The sequence below is a fragment of the Oncorhynchus masou genome, chromosome 22, assembly GCF_036934945.1.
Source record: "Oncorhynchus masou masou isolate Uvic2021 chromosome 22, UVic_Omas_1.1, whole genome shotgun sequence".
Lineage (NCBI taxonomy): Eukaryota > Metazoa > Chordata > Actinopteri > Salmoniformes > Salmonidae > Oncorhynchus > Oncorhynchus masou.
In genome coordinates, this window is record NC_088233.1 from 6,350,394 (window position 1) to 6,370,755 (window position 20,362).

The window sequence follows — 20,362 nt, forward strand, 5'->3', positions numbered from 1 at the left end:
ATATTCGCCTACTGATTTCTGCCGCCTGCGTGACATCTGTTGTCAAACTGGGAAAGCTGTTTTGTTCCACTAGCTTCAAACAGCTATAGAGATATTTTGGTGGCGATTTAGATACAATGATTCCCTACACTATTCAGTGCTTGTTTTCTCACACTGAAATTGTGCAAACGGTGTAGAATTTTAGTAACCAGTGCGATTAGTACGGTGCGATTTCCACTAGATAACACAGCCACAAAGTCAGAAAAACAAGCTTTACCAATTTGATATTTATTTTAATTTCATTTATTTCACCTTTATTTAACCAGGTTGGCTAGTTGAGAACAAGTTCTCATTTACAAATGCGACCTGGCCAAGATAAAAGCAAAGCAGTGCAACAAAAACAACAACACAGAGTTACACATGGAATAAACAAAATATACAGTCAACAACACAATAGAAAAATCTACTTACAGCGTGTGCAAATAGAGTAAGGAGGTAAAGGCAATACCTATCACTGGGTTCTATATGAAAACCACTGGAGTTATTGTGGACTATACTATATGGAAGTCATATTGTACAATTTGTGTCTCCCCTTTTTATTTTTTTATTTAACTAGGCAAGTCAGTTAAGAACAAATTCTTATTAGGAACAGTGGGTTAACTGCCTGTTCAGGGGCAGAACGACAGATTTGTACCTTGTCAGCTCGGGGATTTGAACTTGCAACCTTCCGGCTACTAGTCCAACGCTCTAACCAATAGGCTACGCTGGTCATGGATCCAGCTTTGGTCGAACTAAAGTCATATTTGACATTTTGTAGCAGATTTAGGCGGCAGGTTATGAGAATTAGGTTAAGCTTACGAAGAGGCTATGGATTAGCTAACCCCCCCCCCCCCCCAATAATACTTCTGACAGTAGCTGGATCCCTTTTAGCCAGGACCTCTTTTTCATAAGCCGAGATTACATGGTTACATTCAAGACAAGGTTTTTTATTTTTATTGATCTGTTGTCAGTCAGTAGAGCCTAGGCTTCCTACCATCGTATTATAAAAGATTCAGCTCATTTCTCCAGTCATATAAACTGTAGAATGGTATGAAATGTTTATCAAAGGCAACATTTTCCAGTGCAAAGGAAACGTCTCTGATGTAGCCTATAAACCTATGCCACTACACACTTATCAGCCACAGACTAAATGATCACTAGTCACTACTCATAACATTAGGAATAGTAGATGAGAGGCATAAAGTCCTTTGTTATAAAGGTGCATTTTTTGTGGAGAAAAATAGCTTCCCCAAAAACTTTAAACTCACACGACACATGCTAATTTCTAGACTACAAGCTATATACAGTACCAGTCAAACGTTTGGACACACCTACTCATTCAAGGGTTTTTCTTGATTTTTACTATTTTCTACATTGTAGAATACTAGTGAAGATGTGAACACTATGAAATAACACATATGGAATCATGTAGTAACCCAAAAAGTGTTAAAGTGAAATAGATTTTAGATTATTCAAAGTTGCCACCCTTTGCCTTGATGACAACTTTGCATACTCTTGGCATTCTCTCAACCAGCTTCACCTGGAAGGCTTTTCCAACAGTCGTGAAGGAGTTCCCACATATGCTGAGGTAATTGTGCAGGCCAGGTCATCGATGCAGCACTCCATCACTCTCCTTCTTGGTCATATAGCCTTACACAGCCTGGAGGTGTGTTGGGTCATTGTCCTGTTGAAAAACAAACTATAGTCCCACTAAGCATAAACCAGATGGGATGGCGTATCGCTGCAGAATGCTGTGGTAGCCATGCTGGTTAATAAGTGTGCCTTTAATTCTAAATAAATCACAAGACAGTGTCACCAGCAAAGCACCCCCACACCATCATACCTCCTCCATGCTTCATGGTGAGAACCGTGAAGCATGGAGGAAAATGACAGTCCATCATTACTTTAAGACAAGAAGTTCAGTCAATCTGGAAAATTTCAAGAACTTTTAACATTTTCAAGTGCAGTTACAAAAACCCTCAAGCACTATGATGAAACTGACTCTCATGAGGACCGCCACAGGAAAGGAAGACCCAGAGTTACCTCTGCTGCAGAGAATAAGTTCATTAGAGTTAACTGCACTTCAGCCCAAATAAATGCGTCACAGATTTCAAGTAACAGACACATCTCAATGTCAACTGTTCAGAGGAGACCTCGTGAATCAGGCCTTCGTGGTCGAATTGCTGCAAAGAAACCACAACTGAAGGACACCAATAATAATAAGAAGAGACTTGCTCGGACCAAGAAACACGAGCAATGGACATTAGACTGGTGGAAAATTGTCCTTTGGTCTGATGAGTCCAAATTTGAGATTTTTGGTTTCAACTGCCGTGTCTCTGAGATGCAGAGTAGGTGAACAGATGTGTGGTTCCCACCATGAAGCATGGAGGAGAAGGTTTGATGTTGTGCTTTGCTGGTGACACTGCCAGTGATTTATTTAGAATTCAAGGCACACAACCAGCATGGCTTCCACAGCATTCTGCAGCGATACACCATCCCATCTGGTTTGTGCTTAGTGGGACTATCATTTGTTTTTCAACAGGACAATGACCTAAAACACACCTCCAGACTGTGTAAGGGCTATTTGACCAATAAGGAGAGTGATGGAGTGCTGCATCAGATGACCTGGCCTCCACATTCACCCGACCTCAACCCAATTGAGATGGTTTGGGATGAGTTGGACCACAGAGAGAAGGAAAAGCAACTAACAAGTGCTCAGCATATGTTGGAACTCCTTCAAGACTGTTGGAAAAGCATTCCTCATGAAGCTGGTTGAGAGAATGCCAAGAGTGTGCAAAGCTGTCGTCAAGGCGACGAGTGGCTACTTTGAACGAATCTAAAATCTATTTTGATTTGTTTAACACTTCTTTGGTTACTACATGATTCCATATGTGTTATTTCATAGTTTTGATGTCTTCACTATTATTCTACAATGTAGACAATTGTGAAAATCAACAAAAACCCTTGAATGAGTAGGTGTCCAAATGTTTGACTGGTACTGTACATGCATACTGAAAATAAATTAACTCAACATGCAAAATGGTATATTGATTAGAAAGTATTCAACCCTCTGGGTCAATGTTATAATAACCTTTGGCAGCGATTACAGCTGTGAGTCTTTCTGGGTAAGTCTCTAAGAGCTTTGGATTGTACAATATTTGCACATTATTCTTTTAAAAAATTCTTCAAGTTCAGTTGATCATTGCTAGTGTAACAGTATTGCTTCTGTCCCTCTCCTCGCCCCTACCTGGGCTCGAACCAGGGATCCTCTGCACACGTCAACAACTGACACCCACGAAGCATCATTACCCATAACAGTATAACAGTATAGCTTTCTGTAAAGCTATACTGTTACACTAGACAGCCATTTTCAAGCGGATTTGAGTCAAAACTGTAACTAAGCCACTCAGGAACATTCAATGACATCTTGGTAAGCAACTACACTGTAGATTTGGCCTTGTGTTTTAGGTTATTGTCCTGCTGAAAGGTGAATTTGTATCCCGGTGTCTGTTGGAAAGCAGACTGAACCAGATTTTCCTCTTAAGATTTTGTGCTTAGCTCCATTCCATTTCTTTTTATCCTGAAAAACTCCTTTAGTCTTTGCCGATGACAAGCATACTCATAACATGATTCAGCCACCACCATGCTTGAAAATATGAAGAGTGGTACTCAGTGATGTGTTGCATTGGATTTTCCCCAAACATAATGCTTTGTATTCTGGACATGAAGATAATTTCTTTGCCACAACCTATTATGAGACTTGTTAAGTATATTTTCATTCCTGAACTTGCTGTACATAGTCCATCTGTAAATAGCCCACCCAATCTACCTACCTCATCCCCATATTGTTTTTATTTACTTTTCTGCTCTTTTGCACACCATTATTTCTACTTGCACATCACCATCTGCTCATCTATCACTCCAGTGTTAATCTGCTAAATTGTAATTACTTTGCTACTATGGCCTATTTATTGCCTTACCTCCTCACACCATTTGCACACACTGTATATAGACCTTATTTTTTTCTATTGTGTTATTGACTGTACGCTTGTTTATTCCATGTGTATCTCTGTGTTGTTGTTTGTATCGCATTGCTATGCTTTATCTTGGCCAGTTGTAAATGAGAACTTGTTCTCAGCTGGCCTACCTGGTTAAATAAAGGTGGAATAAATTATTATTATTTGAAAATCTTGCTATAACAAAAGGTTGAATACTTTTCATTTGTAATTCATTTGTAAAGCAAAATTAAAAACATAATTCCAATTTGACATTATTGTGTGTAAGCCAGTGACAAAAAATATATACATTTAATCAAATGTAAATTCAGGCTGTAACATTAAATGTGGAAAAAGCCCAGAGTCGTGAATACTTTCTGAAGGCCCTCTTTTGTTATACTGAGTGACCGACAGAGAGAGAACTGATATCACTGTATGTTATACTGAGTGACCGACAGACAGAGAACTGATATCACTGTATGTTATACTGAGTGACCGACAGAAGGGGAACTGATATCACTGTATGTTATACTGAGTGACCGACAGACAGAGAACTGATATCACTGTATGTTATACTGAGTGACCGACAGAAGGGGAACTGATATCACTGTATGTTATACTGAGTGCCCGACAGAAAGGGGACTGATATCACTGTATGTTATACTGAGTGACCGACAGACAGAGAACTGATATCACTGTATGTTATACTGAGTGACCGACAGAAGGGGAACTGATATCACTGTATGTTATACTGAGTGCCCGACAGAAAGGAAACTGATATCACTGTATGTTATACTGAGTGACCGACAGAAAGGGAACTGATATCACTGTATGTTATACTGAGTGACCGACAGAGAGAGAACTGATATCAACACTCCTACTCTGTGCCATTGTGGATTGGTGCTACAGGAAAATAATTATGTGGAAATGACGTGCCAGTACAATTATGGATATTACTGTATGTAAGGATGTTAACATGGGGCTTTCAGCCTTTCAGAAACAAAGAAAGTCTTATAACAGAGCGTACTGGTCTATGTGCTCATCATTCAATGGGCTCAGTTCAAGTCTCACTTGTTCACTTAAAGAATGCTTTCCTTGTTCAGAATTATCTTGAAAAAACTTTTAGCATTTTTTTATATTTTCAAGCAGCATGCACTTGGCAATAAATCAACCCCCCTCCCAAAAAAACACCACAATAAGAATGTGAAATTAGAATGATGAAAGGAAAAGTCCCTATGCAGTTGAATCCATGTCATGTCCCATATATGGTCACTGCTGCTGATGATAAATCGAGTCAAAAGACATTGGACGCGAAGCTGTTCTCCAGAAGTTTCCAGAGTTGCGCAATGAAATCTCGCTTGACACTCAGAAAAGAAAAGACAAGTTGTTCTGTGCCTTCGGAAATCTTTACTACAACTTTTCTTCGGATTTCTTCCAATAGAATTACAGAAGAACTGTCTCTCGTTTGTTACCTAGTGGAACGCAATAGCATACAACTGTCTGTAACGTAGGATGTTTGTGCCTCGGTGGATGTAAGATCCAGCGTCTAGATCACCGAGTTCTGTGTGTGCGTATCGGATGTATGCGCCTAGATCACCGTGTTGTGTGTGTCAGTAGGGACGAGTGGAACACATCTGGAGAGGAAACAGTGAACTAAAAAGCTTGCTGGTAGCATATTTCACATTTAAAAATAAAACATTGTGGGGGGGAAATTGTCAGGACTCAGGATAGGAAGTAGGATGATGAGGGAGGGAGGTGGAGGTGGTTGTCTGGGACTCCCAGGGATGTTACGAGTTTTATTGTTGGGGACTTGTGCTCTTACGGTCCTGAGCTCTGCAGGCTTGGTGTTCCTTCTGGTGCAACACATGCACCTGTCAGCCCACCTTGCCCGGTTGGATCTACAGCTCCAGGTGCTCTCCGAGACTTCTGGCGCCGTGCTGCATCATTCTGCAGCAGTATCCCACAGGACCAGCAGGGACCCTGGAGAGGAGACTGATAGGTTGCAGGTGCTCTCAGAGGAATCTGGGTTGCAGACATCACCCCACAGGACGAGCAGGGAAGACCCAGGCAGAGAGGAGGCAGAAAGGGAGCTGCAGCATGGCCGACCCCTCAGTAAGAGGAGCCAGCATGGCCGACCCCGCAATAAGAGGAGCCAGCATGGCCGACCCCGCAATAAGAGGAGCCAGGCTGGGAAACACCAGACGAAGGGACAGCAGAAACGTGACGACAGGGACATGATGATAATGATGACATACTCTATGGTCCCGGTAAGAGTCCTCAGAAATATTTACGACATGAATTAGAGGCAGTATGTTATGTGTCTACTAAGTGAGTTATAGTAGGTTATTTTTGATGTTTTTTTAACCTTTATTTAACCAGGCAAGTCAGTTAAGAACAAATTCTTATTTACAATGACGGCCTACCGGGGAACAGTGGGTTAACTGCCTTGTTCAGGGGGCAGAACGACAGATTTTTACCTTGTCAGCTCGGGGGATTCAATCTGGCAACTTTTCGGTTACTAGTCCAACGCTCTAACCACTAGGCTACCTGCCGCCCCTCCACTCTAACCACTAGGCTACCTGCCGCCCCTCCACTCTAACCACTAGGCTACCTGCCGCCCCTCCACTCTAACCAATAGGCTACCTGCCGCCCCCACTCTAACCACTAGGCTACCTGCCGCCCCTCCACTCTAACCACTAGGCTACCTGCCGCCCCTCCCTCTAACCACTAGGCTACCTGCCGCCCCTCCCTCTAACCACTAGGCTACCTGCCGCCCCTCCACTCTAACCACTAGGCTACCTGCCGCCCCTCCCTCTAACCACTAGGCTACCTGCCGCCCCTCCCTCTAACCACTAGGCTACCTGCCGCCCCTCCACTCTAACCACTAGTCTACCTGCCGCCCCTCCACTCTAACCACTAGTCTACCTGCCACCCCCTCCACTCTAACCACTAGGCTACCTGCCGCCCCTCCACTCTAACCACTAGTCTACCTGCCGCCCCTCCACTCTAACCACTAGGCTACCTGCCGCCCCTCCACTCTAACCACTAGGCTACCTGCCGCCCCTCCACTCTAACCACTAGGCTACCTGCCGCCCCTCCACTCTAACCACTAGGCTACCTGCCGCCCCTCCACTCTAACCACTAGGCTACCTGCCGCCCCAGGTTATTGTAGGTTATTTTTGTAATAAAGTGACTGGATATATTTTTATACTTCTTTCTCGTACTGGAGGGAATTGAACCCAACAAGAACCCTGGTGTTGCAAGTGCTGAGCCACATTGGATCATACCATAAGTTATGTGGTATGGAGAGTATAAACTGGAACAAGACTCTGTTACAGTTTAAGACAAGACCAGCTGTGACTTTCACACGTTTTTTTTTTTCTTATGTAGATCATCATTTATGATTACACAACGTTAAGTTATTGTACAGTTTGTTTTGAGGAAGGAAGATTCAATCTGGAATAGTTTAGTATTCTCACTCTCCATATGTTCAGAGTCATTTCCTCTTTTCAGTCTTCTGGGATTAGCAGAAATGTCCTTCCTATGCCAAGAATCATCTCATTGGAAGTCTGTGGATATATGATTTAAGAGGAGGAAAACTGAGCATGCGTCTGAAATATATCCTATTCCCTGTATAGTGCACTACTTTTAGAAAAGGTTATATAGGACCCTGGTCTAAAGTAGTGCACTATATAGGGAATAGGGTTCTATATGGCCCTGGTCTAAAGTAGTGCACTATATAGGGAATAGGGTTCTATAGGGCTCTGGTCTAAAGTAGTGCACTATATAGGGAATAGGGTTCTATAGGGCTCTGGTCTAAAGTAGTGTACTATATAGGGAATAGGGTTCTATATGGTCCTGGTCTAAAGTTTGCACTATATAGGGAATAGGGTTCTATAGGGCTCTGGTCTAAAGTAGTGTACTATATAGGGAATAGGGTTCTATAGGGCTCTGGTCTAAAGTAGTGTACTATATAGGGAATAGGGTTCTATATGGTCCTGGTCTAAAGTTTGCACTATATAGGGAATAGGGTTCTATAGGGCTCTGGTCTAAAGTAGTGTACTATATAGGGAATAGGGTTCTATAGGGCTCTGGTCTAAAGTAGTGTACTATATAGGGAATAGGGTTCTATATGGTCCTGGTCTAAAGTTTGCACTATATAGGGAATAGGGTTCTATAGGGCTCTGGTCTAAAGTAGTGTACTATATAGGGAATAGGGTTCTATAGGGCCCTGGTCTAAAGTAGTGCACTATATATAGGGAATAGGGTTCTATAGGACTCTGGTCTAAAGTAGTGCACTATATAGGGAATAGGGTTCTATATGGCCCTGGTCTAAAGTAGTGCACTATATAGGGAATAGGGCTCTGGTCTAAAGCAGTTCACTATATAGGGAATAGGGTTCTATAGGGCTCTGGTCTAAAGTAGTGCACTATATAGGGAATTGGGTTCTATAGGGCTCTGGTCTAAAGTAGTGCACTATATATAGGGAATAGGGTTCTATAGGACTCTGGTCTAAAGTAGTGCACTATATAAGGAATAGGGTTCTATATGGCCCTGGTCTAAAGTAGTGCACTATATAGGGAATAGGGTTCTATAGGGCTCTGGTCTAAAGTAGTGCACTATATAGGAATAGGGTTCTATAGGGCTCTGGTCTAAAGTAGTGCACTATATAGGGAATAGGGCTCTATAGGGCTCTGGTCTAAAGTAGTGTACTGTATAGGGAATAGGGTTCTATAGAGCCCTGTTCTAAAGTAGTGCACTATATAGGGAATAGGGTTCTATAGGGCTCTGGTCTAAAGTAGTGCACTATATAGGGAATAGGGTTCCATTTGGTACTTTGCCAAACTCATCCTATCCTCTGGGCTAAACCCACAAAGGGACCCACTTGGCTGGAGAAATGACTTTCTGAGTGACACAGGAAATGAACATCAAACCACTGAACAGTGGAAAGAAAGAAGAAGCAACCGGCTGCGTTTTTAGATACATGATTCATCTAGTTTCTCTAAACTGGAGCGAATGGTTAAGTTGCTGTTATTGATCTAGAGGCGAAAGAAACGTACACCTGTTTAGGAGAGGTGCTGGCTGGCGGAGTGGACCTATTTAGGAGAGGTGCTGGCTGACGGGGTGGACCTATTTAGGCGAGGTGCTGGCTGGCGGAGTGAACGTATTTAGTAGAGGTTCTGGCTGACGGGGTGGACCTATTAAGGAGAGGTGCTGGCTGGCGGAGTGGACCTATTTAGGAGAGGTGCTGGCTGACGGGGTGGACCTATTAAGGAGAGGTGCTGGCTGGCGGAGTGGACCTATTTAGGAGAGGTGCTGGCTGACGGGGTGGACCTATTTAGGAGAGGTGCTGGCTGACGGGGTGAACCTATTTAGGAGAGGTGCTGGCTGACGGGGTGGACCTATTTAGGAGAGGTGCTGGCTGACGGGGTGGACCTATTTAGGAGAGGTGCTGGCTGACGGGGTGGACCTATTTAGGAGAGGTGCTGGCTGACGGGGTGGACCTATTTAGGAGAGGTGCTGGCTGACGAGGTGGACCTATTTAGGAGAGGTGCTGGCTGGCGGAGTGGACCTATTTAGGCGAGGTGCTGGCTGACGGGGTGGACCTATTTAGGAGAGGTGCTGGCTGACGGGGTGGACCTATTTAGGCGAGGTGCTGGCTGGCGGAGTGGACCTGTTTAGGCGAGGTGTTGGCTGACGGGGTGGACCTATTTAGGCGAGGTGCTGGCTGGCGGAGTGGACCTATTTAGGTGAGGTGCTGGCTGACGGGGTGGAACACTTAGAAATATAAAGGAGAGCCGCACGCTCTAGGAGCTCAGATGCAAAAAATATTTATGTCCAACGTTTGGACAGACAAGCTGTCTTCATCAGGGTATCATGACAAACACTGCAGGGTGACTCATTCATATCGTGTCAAAAGACACACACAGGTGTCTGTAATCATGGCCGGGGGTGGCCTGATATCATTGGTTCATTCTCATATATTAAAATAGCATACAAAAAAACATAAATGGATAGCGTACGATCATAGATACAATTTCTCTACGTAAGCCTACAAACATTACAAAATCAAAATCACAATAATCACAAGAATGTCTTTAGATCTCGAGCGAATTGCAAAAATCGTTGAAGTTGTAGACTTTTATCTCCCTCACCAACTTTAAACATCTGCTATCTGAGCAGCTAACCAATCGCTGCAACTGCACATAGTCTATCGGTAAATAGCCCTCCCAATTTTACCTACCTCATCCCCATACTGTTTTTATTTATTTACTTTTCTTCTCTTTTGCACACCAATATCTCTACCTGCACATGACCATCTGATCATGTATCACTCCAGTGTTAATCTGCTAAATTGTAATTATTCGCCTACCTCCTCATGCCTTTTGCACACAATGTATATAGACTCTTATTTTAAATAAAAAAAATAAAAAAATTATACTGTGTTATGGACTTGTTAATTGTTTACTCCATGTGTAACTCTGTGTTGCTGTCTGTTCACACTGCTATGCTTTATCTTGGCCAGGTCGCAGTTGCAAATGAGAACTTGTTCTCAACTAGCCTACCTGGTTAAATAAAGGTGAAATAAAGATCAAAGACTACGTTGAGACCGAAGGGAGCAAGGGTCTTTAAATAATGAAAGATCCAAGCTGTAGTGTCCTTTAAGTTACTGTTATTGTCACCGTTTCCCTTCACTTGTGTCTTTCAGATCAAGGTCCTGTTGGAACTATGTAACAGCACAAAAGACATGTGTTTAACAGGTGTGTTGTTGTTGTTGTTGAAATAGCTCTTCTAATATCTAGGGTACACAGGTAAGAAAAAAACATGTTTTTTTAAAACTACAATTATTAAAATAAAAAACATTAGCAACAGCCTTAATACAGACAGTCCCTCATTGAAACGCTGTATGTTGCCTATTAAACAATGAAATGGACATGAATACAAAAAGGTACATTCCTAACCATTCATTCCATCCTACATTACAGGCTCACCAGGACCTCCAGGTAAAACAATCAAGAACACTTTGCATCAATCAAAGCATGACAAAAGTGAAAAGGGGGATACCTAGTCAGTTGTCCAACTGAAAGCCTTCAACTGAAATGTGTCTTCTACATTTAACCTAAACCCCCTCTGAATCAGAGAGGTGGGGGGGGGGGGGGCTGCCTTAAACAACATCTACGTCTTCAGCGCCCCGGGGAATAGTGGGTTAACTGCCTTGTTCAGGGCCCGGGGAACAGTGGGTTAACTGCCTTGCTCAGGGCCCGGGGAACTATGGGTTAACTGCCTTGTTCAGGGCCCGGGGAACAGTGGGTTAACTGCCTTGTTCAGGGCCCGGGGAACAGTGGGTTAACTGCCTTGTTCAGGGCCCGGGGAACAGTGGGTTAACTGCCTTGTTCAGGGCCCGGGGAACAGTGGGTTAACTGCCTTGCTCAGGGCCCGGGGAACAGTGGGTTAACTGCCTTGTTCAGGGCCCGGGGAACAGTGGGTTAACTGCCTTGTTCAGGGCCCGGGGAACAGTGGGTTAACTGCCTTGTTCAGGGCCCGGGGAACAGTGGGTTAACTGCCTTGTTCAGGGCCCAGGGAACAGTGGGTTAACTGCCTTGTTCAGGGCCCGGGGAACAGTGGGTTAACTGCCTTGTTCAGGGCCCGGGGAACAGTGGGTTAACTGCCTTGTTCAGGGCACGGGGAACAGTGGGTTAACTGCCTTGTTCAGGGCCCGGGGAACAGTGGGTTAACTGCCTTGTTCAGGGCCCGGGGAACAGTGGGTTAACTGCCTTGTTCAGGGCCCGGGGAACAGTGGGTTAACTGCCTTGTTCAGGGCCCGGGGAACAGTGGGTTAACTGCCTTGTTCAGGGGGCAGATCGATAGATTTTGTACCATATCAGCTCGGGGATTTGATCCAGCAAGCTTTCGGTTATTGGCCCAATGTTCTAAAAAAAAATGCATCTAGTCATACATGTAGTTATCGATGATCATACAGGATGGTATCTGTTCAAGGCACTCCAGGTGTGGATGGGAAGCCAGGAGTCAATGCTACAGAAGGCATAGCAGGTCCACCTGGACCTGCAGGGAGACGAGGGAAAAAAGGTCAGACACTGTTGGTGGTATGTGATTTTTGTTTTTGTCCATGCACAAGTGCTCTATTATACATGTGCAGACCAGTGGAGGCTGGTGTCACCTTAAATTGGAGGACTTGTAATTTATTCTATTCCAGCCATTACAATGATTCCATCTTCCAATTCAAAGTGACACCAGCCTCGACTGGTACAGACCTAACGAAACTAAATAATTTAAAGAAATCAGTAAAAAAAAAATAATCCATCCATAACTATCATGATGACCCCTTGCCTGTCCAGGTCCCCCTGGAGAGAGAGGGGAGCCTGGGGTGAAAGGAGACGTGGGAGACCCTGGACCTCCAGGACTGAAGGACGAGACCTCCAATGACATCTTCATAGAGGGTAGAATTCTCATTCTCTTAAAAATCCATCTTACTAACTTAATCCCCCGACTAGTTCATCTTACTAGCTCACCCTACTAGTTCATCTTACAAGCTCACCCTACTAGTTCATCTTACTAGATCACCCTACTAGTTAATCTTACTAGATCACCCTACTAATTCATCTTACTAGCTCACCCTACTAGTTCATCTTACTAGATCACCCTACTAGCTCATCTTACTAGCTCACCCTGCTAGTTCATCTTACTAGCTCACCCTGCTAGTTCATCTTACTAGCTCACCCTACTAGTTCACCCTACTAGCTCACCCTACTAGTTCATCTTACTAGCTCACCCTGTTAGTTCATCTTACTAGCTCACCCTGCTAGTTCATCTTACTAGCTCACCCTACTAGTTCATCTTACTAGATCACCCTACTAGCTCATCTTACTAGCTCACCCTGCTAGTTCATCTTACTAGCTCACCCTACTAGTTCACCCTACTAGCTCACCCTACTAGTTCATCTTACTAGCTCACCCTGTTAGTTCATCTTACTAGCTCACCCTGCTAGTTCATCTTACTAGCTCACCCTACTAATTCATCTTACTAGCTCACCCTACTAATTCATCTTACTAGCTCACCCTACTAGTTCATCTTACTAGATCACCCTACTAGCTCATCTTACTAGCTCACCCTACTAGCTCATCTTACTAGCTCACCCTACTAGCTCACCATACTAATTCATCTTACTAGCTCACCCTACTAGTTCATCTTACTAGATCACCCTACTAGCTCATCTTACTAGCTCACCCTACTAGTTCACCCTACTAGCTCACCCTACTAGTTCATCTTACTAGCTCACCCTGTTAGTTCATCTTACTAGCTCACCCTGCTAGTTCATCTTACTAGCTCACCCTACTAATTCATCTTACTAGCTCACCCTACTAGTTCATCTTACTAGCTCATCTTACTAGCTCACCCTACTAGCTCATCTTACTAGCTCACCCTACTAGTTCATCTTACTAGCTCACCCTACTAGCTCACCATACTAATTCATCTTACTAGCTCACCCTACTAGTTCATCTTACTAGATCATCCTACTAGCTCATCTTACTAGCTCACCCTGCTAGTTCATCTTACTAGCTCACCCTACTAGTTCACCCTACTAGCTCACCCTGCTAGTTCATCTTACTAGCTCACCCTACTAGTTCATCTTACTAGCTCACCCTACTAGTTCACCCTACTAGCTCATCTTACTAGATCACCCTACTAGCTCACCCTACTAGTTCATCTTACTAGCTCACCCTACTAATTCATCTTACTAGCTCACCCTACTAGTTCATCTTACTAGATCACCCTACTAGCTCATCTTACTAGCTCACCCTACTAGCTCATCTTACTAGCTCACCCTACTAGTTCATCTTACTAGCTCACCCTACTAGCTCACCATACTAATTCATCTTACTAGCTCACCCTACTAGTTCATCTTACTAGATCACCCTACTAGCTCATCTTACTAGCTCACCCTACTAGCTCATCTTACTAGCTCACCCTACTAGCTCATCTTACTAGCTCACCCTACTAGCTCACCATACTAATTCATCTTACTAGCTCACCCTACTAGTTCATCTTACTAGATCACCCTACTAGCTCATCTTACTAGCTCACCCTACTAGTTCACCCTACTAGCTCACCCTACTAGTTCATCTTACTAGCTCACCCTGTTAGTTCATCTTACTAGCTCACCCTGCTAGTTCATCTTACTAGCTCACCCTGCTAGTTCATCTTACTAGCTCACCCTACTAATTCATCTTACTAGCTCACCCTACTAGTTCATCTTACTAGCTCATCTTACTAGCTCACCCTACTAGCTCATCTTACTAGCTCACCCTACTAGTTCATCTTACTAGCTCACCCTACTAGCTCACCATACTAATTCATCTTACTAGCTCACCCTACTAGTTCATCTTACTAGATCACCCTACTAGCTCATCTTACTAGCTCACCCTACTAGTTCATCTTACTAGCTCACCCTGCTAGTTCATCTTACTAGCTCACCCTACTAGTTCACCCTACTAGCTCACCCTACTAGTTCATCTTACTAGCTCACCCTGCTAGTTCATCTTACTAGCTCACCCTGCTAGTTCATCTTACTAGCTCACCCTGCTAGTTCATCTTACTAGCTCACCCTGCTAGTTCATCTTACTAGCTCACCCTGCTAGTTCATCTTACTAGCTCACCCTGCTAGTTCATCTTTCTAGCTCACCCTACTAGTTTATCTTACTAGTTCATCTTACTAGCTCACCCTACTAGTTCATCTTACTAGCTCACCCTGCTAGCTCATCTTACTAGCTCACCTTGCTAGCTCATCTTACTAGCTCACCCTACTAGTTCATCTTACTAGATCAACCTGCTAGTTCATTTTACTAGCTCACCCTACTAGTTCATCTTACTAGCTCACCCTACTAGTTCATCTTACTAGATAACCCTGCTAGTTCATCTTACTAGATCACCCTGCTAGTTCATCTTACTAGCTCATGCTGCTAGTTCATCTTACTAGCTCACCCCACTAGTTCACCCTACTAGTTCATCTTACTAGATCACCCTACTAGTTCATCTTACTAGATCACCCTACTAGTTCATCTTACTAGCTCACCCTACTAGTTCATCTTACTAGCTCACCCTGCTAGTTCATCTTACTAGCTCACCCTGCTAGTTCATCTTACTAGCTCACCCTACTAGTTCACCCTACTAGCTCACCCTGCTAGTTCATCTTACTAGCTCACCCTGCTAGTTCATCTTACTAGCTCACCCTACTAGCTCACCCTACTAATTAATCTTACTAGCTCACCCTACTAGTTCATCTTACTAGATCACCCTACTAGCTCATCTTACTAGCTCACCCTACTAGTTCATCTTACTAGATCACCCTACTAGCTCATCTTACTAGCTCACCCTACTAGTTTATCTTACTAGTTCATCTTACTAGCTCACCCTACTAGTTCATCTTACTACATCATCTTACTAGCTCACCCTACTAGGTTCATCTTACTAGCTCACCCTACTAGTTCATCTTACTAGCTCGCCTTACTAGCTCACCTTGCTAGCTCATCTTACTAGCTCACCCTACTAGTTCATCTTACTAGATCACCCTGCTAGTTCATCTTACTAGATCACCCTGCTAGTTCATCTTACTAGCTCACCCTGCTAGTTCATCTTACTAGCTCACCCTGCTAGTTCATCTTACTAGCTCACCCCACTAGATCACCCTACTAGTTCATCTTACTAGATCACCCTACTAGTTCATCTTACTAGCTCACATGACTAGTTCATCTTACTAGCTCACCCTGCTAGTTCATCTTACTAGCTCACCCCGCTAGATCACCCTACTAGTTCATCTTACTAGATCACCCTACTAGTTCATCTTACTAGCTCACCCTGCTAGTTCATCTTACTAGCTCACCCTACTAGTTCATCTTACTAGCTCACCCTGCTAGTTCATCTTACTAGCTCACCCTACTAGCTCACCCTACTAGTTAAACTTACTAGCTCACCCTGCTAGTTCATTTTACTAGCTCACCCTGCTAGTTCATCTTACTAGCTCACCCTGCTAGTTCATCTTACTAGCTCACCCTGCTAGTTCATCTTACTAGCTCACCCTGCTAGTTCATCTTACTAGCTCACCCTGCTAGTTCATCTTACTAGCTCACCCTGCTAGTTCATCTTACTAGCTCACCCTGCTAATTCATCTTACTAGCTCACCCTACTAGTTCATTTTACTAGATCATCCTCAACTACATTTGAGCTACTAAATTGATTTTGAAGATAGTTACAATTGATGTTTTACTTGCAAAGATCATAATTGTATTACATACTGTAAATGTTTTTCCGAGAAGCTTGTTCAGATTCTGTTCCTCTGGTTGTGTTTGAAGGGCCTCCGGGTCCAAGGGGCCTTCCTGGCCCTGCCGGTCCCCCTGGTCTACCTGGCCCCCCAGCGACTTTAAAGGACCCAGAACCCTCTGGAAATAGGACCATGAGAGCACAGTTGTTAGAGAACACCTGTTTCCATCAAGACAACATGTCTGACTCTCTGGGTGAGTATGCGGTTCAGAGATTCCACCAACAATGACATGCATTCATCCTCAATGTCCCTGTTGTCCTGTCAGAGATTCCACGAACAATGACATGCATTCATCCTCAATGTCCCTGTTGTCCTGGCAGAGATTCCACCAACAACAACAACTCAGAATCACCATGTATGAACATAAGTTTATTCCTCAGTGTAAAAAATACAACACTGTTGCATCTCTCTCCCCTTAGAGTCAGCGAATCTAGCTGCAAGTAATGACACGTTGAATGTAACTGACACCGGGAACGAGGAATTAAATAACCGACAAATGGCACACACAAAGATTGTGGAAGAAGGACCTTTGAATGCAACTCACACCGAGATCGTGGAAGAAGGACCTTTGAACGCAACTCACACCGAGATTGTGGAAGAAGGACCTATGAACGCAACCGAGATTGTGGAAGAAGGACCGTTGAATGCAACCGAGATTGTGGAAGAAGGACCGTTGAACGTAACTCACACCAAGATTGTGGAAGAAGGACCGTTGAACGCAACTCACACCAAGATTGTGGAAGAAGGACCGTTGAACGCAACCGAGATTGTGGAAGAAGGACCTTTGAACGTAACTCACACCGAGATTGTGGAAGAAGGACCTTTGAACGTAACTCACACCGAGATTGTGAAAGAAGGACCTTTGAACGTAACTCACACTGAGATTGTGGAAGAAGGACCTTTGAACGTAACTCACACCGAGTTTGTGGAAGAAGGACCTTTGAACGTAACTCACACCAAGATTGTGGAAGAAGGACCGTTGAACGCAACTCACACCAAGATTGTGGAAGAAGGACCGTTGAACGCAACCGAGATTGTGGAAGAAGGACCTTTGAACGTAACTCACACCGAGATTGTGGAAGAAGGACCTTTGAACGTAACTCACACCGAGATTGTGAAAGAAGGACCTTTGAACGTAACTCACACTGAGATTGTGGAAGAAGGACCTTTGAACGTAACTCACACCGAGTTTGTGGAAGAAGGACCTTTGAACGTAACTCACACCAAGATTGTGGAAGAAGGACCGTTGAACGCAACCGAGATTGTGGAAGAAGGACCTTTGAACGTAACTCACACCAAGATTGTGGAAGAAGGACTGTTGAACGCAACCGAGATTGTGGAAGAAGGACCTTTGAACGTAACTCACACCAAGATTGTGGAAGAAGGACCGTTGAACGCAAACGAGATTGTGGAAGAAGGACCTTTGAACGTAACTCACACTGAGATTGTGGAAGAAGGACCTTTAAACGCAACTCACACCAAGATTGTGGAAGAAGGACCGTTGAACGTAACTCACACCGAGATTGTGGAAGAAGGACCTTTGAACGCAACTGAGATTGTGGAAGAAGGACCTTTGAACGCAACCGAGATTGTGGAAGAAGGACCTTTGAACGTAACTCACACCGAGATTGTGGAAGAAGGACCTTTGAACGCAACTCACCCCGAGATTGTGGAAGACGGACCTATGAACGCAACTCACCCCGAGATTGTGGAAGACGGACCTATGAACGCAACTCACACCGAGATTGTGGAAGAAGGACCTATGAACGCAACTCACACCGAGATTGTGGAAGAAGGACCTTTGAACATAACCCAGACCGAGATTGTGGAAGAAGGACCTTTGAACGCAACCGAGATTGTGGAAGAAGGACCGTTGAACGCAACCGAGACCGAGATTGTGGAAGAAGGACCTTTGAACGCAACTCACACCGAGATTGTGGAAGAAGCAGCATTTAGGAAAACTGGTATGAAACTATTTAAATCTATAAAGGGGTTGAATTAGGATGGTGAAGGTATTAAAATTGTCTTCATAATTGATTGCATCTTCCCTATTCCCCCCAATGACACCTTGAATGTAACCGACCTAGAGGATGTGAAAGGTACAGTCTGGAAGCTTAGTTTGTACTTCTGTACTATACCTTCAACCTTTACTCATGAGCGCCCCCTAGTGGAAACTGTTGCTGAGTGAAATGATTTCAAACATTGTCATTATTTAATTTCCATGTTTCTCTTTCGTATCCATAGAATACATTATCAAAACCATAACGTGCTTTCCAAACGTCACTAAAATGGAAACTACATTTGGAGTTTGGATGCAAGATGCAGCCCGGGTGAACGATAACCACATTTGGATGGCTGAACACTTTTCAGGTACAGTGCTTGGCAAGCCGTAAAGGAAATACCAGTAATATTAAGAAACTGTGTTTTATAACAGGGAAAACTCAAGGCCAAAGAAATAAATCAGCTGGTACAATACATCAAGTGTATATAAGTTGCAAAAAATGAATCAATTTCCAGCAGAAAGATACTGTGTGTGCGATTTTACATTTGGCTTTCAGGTCGAGTCTTGCAGGAGTACAAGAGCATTGCATCATTTCCTAACAGCAGGTCTATTGACATGAGGAAGTTCTACCAGGGTTGTGGCCACATCATCTACAATGGGTCTGTTTACTATCACAATGCAGGAACCTCGAAAGTTGTCAAGTAAGTGTTTATTTACTGCAGTTTAAAGCAACACATATATTATCAGATATTTTTTCAAAATCTTGTACATGACTCTAAGTGTTTTATCCATTCTCAATATTTTGCTTTTACAGGGATAACCTGAAGACCAGGAGATTACAGACACTGGCCATTGAGAATGCTCTTTACCACAATCGAACCTATCTCTTCCACAACTCCAAGACGTACTTTAAGTTTGCTGTGGACGAGAACGGACTGTGGCTCATATATGCTTCAGCTATCAGTGGAACCGTGATGGTGGCCAAGTTAAACCATAAGAGGTTCTCTGTGTTGTCTGTGGTTACCACGTCTTATCCTGTACCGAACGCTGGGAATGCCTTTGTTGCATGTGGAGTTCTGTATATGACGGACAGCAAAGACACAAAAGTCACGCATGCCTTTGACTTAATGAAAGAGAAACCTTTAAATGTAAGTTTGGATCTCAGATCAGCCAATGGTATTATGGCCATGTTGTCATATTATCCCAAAAATCAACTTTTGTACATGTGGGACAACAGCTATGTGAAAATATGCAAGACTTATTTTACTTTGGATCAAAAAAGTTTAGTCAATTGTTATGGTCGTAAATAAATCTTACGATCGTGGGAGACATTCTGCCTAGGAGAATACAGTCAGTCACAAGCAGTGACACCTTGCATGTAACCAATGCAGAGAAGGTTCTATTAACAATCAGAGCCAACACCCATTAAGCCAACACCCATTAAGCCAACACCCATCGAGCCAACACCCATCGAGCCAACACCCATCGAGCCAACACCCATCGAGCCAACACCTATCGAGCCAACACCTATCGAGCCAACACCCATCGAGCCAACACCCATCGAGCCAACACCCATCGAGCCAACACCCATCAAGCCAACATGTCCTGGCAGAGTGTTCTAATTTTTTTAAGAATTTGAGTGTCAAAATATAATTTTTGTATAATATTTGGCATCGATATTTTTTTTCTTCTTCTCATTCATTTTGTACAATTACCAATAAAAAACATGTTTTCTTTTCATATTTTACAGTAATTCTCTATCTGATCCTCAATTCAATCAACTGTAAATCCAGCCCTCATTCCCTTTCAAAGTTTGATAATGCAATACACTACACACACTAAAGTCTGACCTCAAAACAAACAAATAGAAAAAAACGAAATTCTGTAACAAAGCGAACAGAACAAAACAGTAGGCTTAGTAAACAGAATATCAGATCAATAAAGACATGACACAATCTATATGTAGGCCAGTGATATTAACATTAAGCAGAATATCAGATCAATAAAGAT

General features: G+C 43.4%; 1 protein-coding gene across 2 annotated transcripts; it reads left to right on the plus strand.

The window, feature by feature from the left end:
• Positions 1 to 5,326: 5,326 nt before the first annotated feature.
• LOC135508931 (uncharacterized) lies at positions 5,327 to 20,094 on the plus strand. 2 transcript variants are annotated; one of them, XM_064929155.1, is made up of 10 exons: positions 5,327 to 6,280; positions 10,723 to 10,774; positions 11,000 to 11,017; positions 12,012 to 12,101; positions 12,371 to 12,472; positions 16,382 to 16,543; positions 16,770 to 18,314; positions 18,595 to 18,720; positions 18,909 to 19,053; positions 19,167 to 20,094. In XM_064929155.1, the coding sequence occupies exons 1-10, from the start codon at positions 5,753 to 5,755 to the stop codon at positions 19,660 to 19,662; spliced, it is 3,264 nt and encodes a 1,087-aa protein (XP_064785227.1). In that variant the 5' UTR covers positions 5,327 to 5,752; the 3' UTR covers positions 19,663 to 20,094. The 2 variants fall into 2 exon arrangements, with proteins under 2 accessions (XP_064785227.1, XP_064785228.1); XM_064929156.1 differs by having other exon boundaries at positions 12,021 to 12,101.
• Positions 20,095 to 20,362: the final 268 nt, after the last annotated feature.